General features: G+C 62.8%; 1 protein-coding gene across 1 annotated transcript; it reads right to left on the bottom strand.

The window, feature by feature from the left end:
- Positions 1 to 339: 339 nt before the first annotated feature.
- UBE2M (ubiquitin conjugating enzyme E2 M) lies at positions 340 to 5,950 on the bottom strand. Its single transcript, XM_074167143.1, has 6 exons — positions 5,929 to 5,950; positions 5,306 to 5,400; positions 4,549 to 4,587; positions 3,507 to 3,610; positions 3,184 to 3,247; positions 340 to 681 (listed from the first exon to the last, which is right to left on the bottom strand). Exons 1-6 carry the CDS (start codon positions 5,948 to 5,950, stop codon positions 541 to 543), a joined length of 465 nt encoding a protein of 154 aa, XP_074023244.1. The 3' UTR covers positions 340 to 540.
- Positions 5,951 to 6,280: the final 330 nt, after the last annotated feature.

A 6,280-nucleotide genomic window follows, 5' to 3' on the forward strand; every position in this document is an offset into this window, starting at 1 on the left:
AACTGGGAGGAGTGTTTCCACCTCTCACCCATCCCAGTTTAACCAGTAAGCACCAACTGGGGAGGGGGGTTCCACCTCCCACCCATCCCAGTTTAACCAGTAAGCACTAACTGGGGGAGGGGGCGTTTCCACCCCCCACCCATCCCAGTTTAATCAGTAAGCACTAACTGGGAGGAGTGTTTCTACCCCCCACCCACCCCAGTTTAACCAGTAAGCACTAACTGGAGGGTTTTTCCAGCCCCCACCCATCCCAGTTTAACCAGTAAGCACCAACCGGGGAGGGGGGTTCCACCTCCCACCCATCCCAGTTTAACCAGTAAGCATCAACTGGGAGTGTTTCTCCACCGCTCGTTACCCTTTAATCAAGACCTGGGGGAAAAAAAAGGGGAGGGGGGGGGCAGAAAAAGGAGGGTGGGGGAGCCCCCCCCGCCCCCGGGGGGGCAATAAATAGGGGGGGGCTGGGCCGAGGGAAGGCGGGGGGAGGGGTCGGGGGGTGGGGGGAGGGGGGGTGGGGAGTGGCGAGTGGGGGGAGGGGCGGGGCTACTTGAGGCAGCGCTCGAAGTAGGTGGCCCCCACGTACCCCCCCCGCAGGGAGCGCTGCACGTTCTGCTCGAAGAGGCGGCGGTTGCTCTGCAGAACCTCGGCCGCCTCCTTGTTCAGGGGGTCCTCGGGGTTCGGCTCCTGCGGGGGGGGGGGCACCCCAAATTAGGGGGGGTCTTACCCAAGGGGGGGCACCCCCAGTTTGGGGGGGGCGCCCCTTTTTATTCCCCTTTCACCCCCCCCTTTATTCCCCCCCCCCCCCCCTCCTTTCCAGCACCCTTCAGGCACCCCCCACCACCCTGTGCCCACTCCCGGGGGGGGCACCCTCAAATTTGGGGGGGGGGGCACCCCCCAAGTTTGGGGGGAGCTTGGGGAGGGTCTTACCCAAGGGGGGGCACCCCCAGTTTGGGGGGGAAACCCCTTTTTATTCCACTTTCACCCCACTTTATTCCTCCCCCCCCCCTCCACCTTTCCAGCATCCTTCAGGCACCGCCCCCACCCAGTGCCCACTCCCGGGGGGGGGGGGGGCACGGGGGGGGGGACCCCAAGTTTGGGGGGGGTCTTACCCAAGGGGGGGCACCCCCAGTTTGGGGGGGGCGCCCCTTTTTATTCCCCTTTCACCCCCCCTTTATCTCCCCCCCCCCCCCCCCTCCTTTACATTCCCCTTTCACCCCCCCTTTATTCCCCCCCCCCTCCTTTCCAGCATCCTTCAGGCACCGTGCCCCCCAGTGCTCACCCCGGGGGGGGGAGAAATTACCCCCCCCCCAGTTCTTAATGCCCCCTCAATATCCCCAGGTCACCATAATGCCCCCCTATATTCCCCCCCCACACTCTTTAATGCCCCCCCCCCATTCCTCAATGCTCCCCCCCCCTCATACCCCAGGACATCTTAATGCCCCCCCATACCCCTTAATGCCCCCCCCCCATACTCCTTAATGCCCCTCCCAGATTCCTTAATGCCCCCCCCAAGGCCCCCCAGGATGACTTGATGCCCCCCATACCCCTTAATTCCCCCCCCATACCCCTTAATGCCCCCCCTCCAGGCCCCCTGGGACCCCTTAATGCCCCCCCCAATACCCCCTTATACCCCTTAATGCCCCCCATACCCCTTAATGCCCCCCCCAAGATTCCTTAATGCCCCCCCATGCCCCCCATACCCCTTAATGCCCCCCCGACTCCTTAATGCCCCCCCCAGACCCCTTAATGCCCTCACCCAACACCTCCCAGGACTCCTTAATGCCACCCTCCCCTTAATGCCCCCCCCAAGACACCCCCCCCCCCCCCCCCATCACCTCTTGGGACTCCTAATACCCCACCAGGCATGAATCCCCCCCCAATAATTGCCCCCCCCATCCCCTTTAATACTCCTAAATACCCACACACCCCCCCCGGGGTATTAACCACCCGCTGTCCCCAGGAGGTGACCAAGGGTCCTCATGGAGTGTCCCATGAGGCCACCAGGGGCCACCTTACAGTGTCTCTGGGCCACCTCAGGGTGTCCCTTGGCCACCGGGGGCCACCTCCTGGTGTCTCTCGGCCATTGAGGGCCACCTCATGGTGTCCCTTGGCCATCAGGGGCCACCTCATGGTGTCCCCAGGTCACTTCAGCGTGTCCCTCGGCCACTGGGGGCCACCTCCTGGTGTCCCCAGGCCATCGGAGGCCACCTCCTGGTGTCCCTGGGCCACCTCAGGTTGTCGCTGGGCCACCAGGGGCTACCTTACAGTGTCTCTTGGCCATCGGAGGCCACCTCCTGGTGTCCCTCAGCCACCTGAGGTTGTCCCTGGGTCACCAGGGGCCACCTTACAGTGTCTGGGCCACCGGGGGCCACCTCCTGGTGTCCCTTGGCCACCTTCTAGTGTCCCAGGCCACCAGGGGCCACCTCAGAGTGTCACTGGGTGCCCCCTTTGGGGTGATGCAGCATCACCAGGTGGCACCTCAAAAGGTGTCCCAAGTCCACTGCGGTGACCAAGAAAATGTCTCAAGGCCATCAGGTGCCACCTCAGGGTGTCCCACGGCCACAAAGTGCCCCTAGGACATGTCCCAAGGCCACCAGATGCCTCCTCAGGATGCCACCTTTGGGTGTCCCAAGACCACCAAGGGCCCTGGGACATGTCCTAGGGGCCACCAGGTGCCACATCGAGGTGTCCCAAGGCCACCAGGTGACCCGAGGACACCACCAGGTGTCCCAAGGCCACCAAAGGAGGCCCACAGAACATGTCCCAAGGCCACTAGGTGCCACCAGGAGATGCCCCAGGGCCACCAGGTGCCCCAAGGAAGTGCCCAAGGACACCAAAGGCGCCTAGAACATGTCCCAAGGCCTTGGGGTCTCTCAACATCACTGAGGACCTTCAGAAGGTGTCCCAAGGCCACCGGGTGCCTTCTCAGGGTAGGGTGTCCCAAGGTCACGAGACACACCCAGAAGATGTCCCAAGGCCACCAAAGGCCCCTAGAACATATCCCAAGGCCACCAGGTGCCACCAGGAGATGTCCCATGGCCACCAGGTGCCCCGAGGAGGTGTCCCAAGGCTACCAAATGCCCTTAGAACATGTCCCAAGGCCACTAGGTGCCACCAGGAGGTGTTCCAGGGCCATGTTGGTTGCCCCCCCCGCCCCCGCTGGCATGTGCCCCCCACGGTGCTCACCAGGAAGAGGTACTGCAGGCCGTAGATGATGGAGTTTATCGTCAGGACGGGCTTCCAGTCCTCTCTGGGGACAAGCCAGGCATCAGGGGACACCAGGACCACACCAGAGGTGGCCACCTCAAGGTAACCACAGCCACCCCAAGGTGACCACGGCCACCCCATGCCCACTAACAAGATGCATGGGGCAACTGTTTGCCCCCTTGTCTCACCCTGCCAGTGGTACAGGGACAGACGGGGACACGGATCTGGCTGTGGCCACCCCAGATGTGGCTGTGGCCACCCCGGAGGTGGCAGTGGCCATTTTGGGCATTATGGTGGCCCACCTGAGGATGTTGAGGCAGACGTTGCCCTCCAGGTCGATGTTGGGGTGATAAACCATCGTCTCGCACTTCACCTTCGGCGGGTCGTGGGGGTAGCCCTGGCCGACCTGGGGAGTGGCCACAATATCACAGCTCAGCCCCCCCCATGGCCACCGGCCACCTCTTGGTGGCCACCAGCCCCTAACCCAACCCACAGTGCGGCCACCTAGTTTCTAGTCACGTTTTGGTGGCCACTGGTCTCACACTGGTGACCAACAACAGCCTCTAGACCCCTGTCCCCAACCTACAGTGGGGACATGCTTGTCACGTCTTGGTGGCTACCAGCCATGTCTTGTTGGCCACCAGCCCCTAACCCAACCCACAGTGGGACCACCTGGTTTCTAGTCACGTCTTGGTGGCTACTAGTCTCACGGTGGTGGCCACCAGCCCCTGCATCCTGTCCCCAACCCACAGTGAGGACACATGGCTGCTTGTCACGTCTTGGTGGCCACAAGTCACATCTTGGTGGCCACCAGTTTCTTGTCCCTACCTCAAACTAAGCAGCCAATAGTCACATCTTAGTGGTCACCACTCCCCAGCTCCCACCTTCAACCCACAGAGATAGACACATGGCCAATGGTCATGCCTTGGTAGCCACCAAGTTCTCCCACCCCACCTCCAATACAGAGAGTGAACACATGGCTACTGGTCATACCTTGGTGGCCACCAGCACCTACCCCAACCTACAGTATGGACACCTGGCTACTGGTCACATCTCGGTGGCCACCAACCACTAGTTCCAGTTCCAACCCACATGGTGGCCACAAGTCGTGGTTGGTCACCTTCTGGTGGCCGCAGGTCGGGTTTCAGTGGCCACCTACCTCCTGCTCCCACCCACACAACTGCAGGTCCCACCCTGGTGGCCACAGGTCCCACCTTGGTGGCCACCACTCCCACTGCTGCCACCCCCCACCCCGGGGGGCAGCCATGTGGCCACTGGTCCCATCTTGGTAGCCCCAGGATGAGTGTTGGTGGCCACAGGGTCCCCCCTTAGTGCGGGACTGACCTTAAAACTGAAGACAAATTTTCCTCCCTTGTAGAAGCCCTGTGGGAGAGACAGATGTCACCGGGGAGGGGACAAGGGACATGGGGGGGAAACCCCAAGGGACAACTGGGGACAAAGAGATGGATGGGGGGGGGACCCACAGGGAAAGGTGGGGGCCAGAGGGGAAGCCCAAGGGACAGCGAAGGTCTTGTGAGGGGACAGAGGGGGATGTGGGGACACGAGGACAGCGCGGGGAGGGGACCCCAAAATGACACGGCGGGGGAGAAGCAGGAGGACAGGAGGGGGACAAAAGGAACAGGGGACCCCAGGGTGGGATGGGGGGGTGACAAGGGGACAGGGGGTGGCAGGAGGGTGACAGGAGGGTGACAGAGGGGTGACAAGGGACCCCAAAATGACACGGGGAGGAGGGGGGACATGGAGCAGGTGGGGAGAAGCAGGAGGACACAGGGAGATAGGAGGGGGACAAAGGGGAACGTGGGACCCCAGGGTGGGATGAGGGGGGTGACAAGGGGACAGAGGGTGGCAGGTGGGTGACGAGGGTGACAGGGGGGTGACAAGGGACCCCAAAATGACATGGCGAGGAGGGGGGACGTGGAGCAGGTGGGGAGAAGCAGGAGGACACAGGGGGACAGGAGAGAGGCAAAGGGAATGGGGGACCCCAGGGTGGGATGTAGGACCCCAGGGTGGGATGGGGGGGTGACAAGGGGACAGGGGGTGGCGGGGGGGTGGCAGGGAGGTGACAGGGGGGTGACCCCACCTCGTCGGGGCAGATGAGGAGGCGGAAGTGCAGCAGATCGTCCTGGTCGGAGAAGTCGATCTCGCAGGTCTTGGGCAGGTTCAGCTCGTTGATGTCTGAGGGGGGGACACACAGGGGGGACACGCAGGTGACACATGGGGACAGGGACACGTGCCTGGGGCTACCACAAGCCCACACCCCCGGCTGGGTCACCCCAGGCCCAGTGGGGCCATAATGGGACCGGTTCCCGCTCCCCAGTGCACTCCACCAAGCGGGAGCAGTGTCATTTTCACCCCCACCAGTACTCCCAGTGGGGCCATACTGGGACCAGTGTGGGTGACCCCACCAGGGCCCACCTGGGACCTGCTCATGTGCCTTACTGGGACCAATATGTTCTCCTCCCTGGGCCCTACTGGGACCAGTGTGGGTGACTCCAGTGAGGCCTTACTGGGACCAGTACACTCCCCCTTACTGGGACCAGTATGATCCCCCATACTGGAGCCTTACTGGGACCAGCCTGTTCCCCTTATTGGGGCCTTACTGGGACCAGTATGCTCCCCCTGCTGGGGCCCTACTGGGACCAGTAAGTTCCCCTGCACCAGGGCCTTACTGGGACCACTGTGGGTGACCCCACCGGGGCCCACCTGGCACCAGTACATTCCCCATAGTGGGACCAGTACACTCCCCCCACCGGATCCTTACTGGGACCAGCCCATGTGCCCTACTGGGACCTGTATGTTCCCCCCCTACTGAGGCCTTACTGGGGCCGTACTGGGACCAGCCAGTCCCTGGGGCCATACTGGGAACTGCCCATGCCCCCAGTGGAAACCTACTGGGACCAGTACATTCCCCCAACAAGAGCCCTACTGGAACCAGTGCGGGTGACCCCATCGGGACCCTACTGGGACCAGTACGCTCCCCTTACCGAGGTCCTACTGGGACCAGTAAGGTTCCCTGTACTGGGGCCCTACTGGAACCCGCCTGTTCCCATTACTA

Source organism: Numenius arquata, unplaced genomic scaffold (assembly GCF_964106895.1).
Source record: "Numenius arquata unplaced genomic scaffold, bNumArq3.hap1.1 HAP1_SCAFFOLD_1831, whole genome shotgun sequence".
NCBI classification, from domain to species: domain Eukaryota; kingdom Metazoa; phylum Chordata; class Aves; order Charadriiformes; family Scolopacidae; genus Numenius; species Numenius arquata.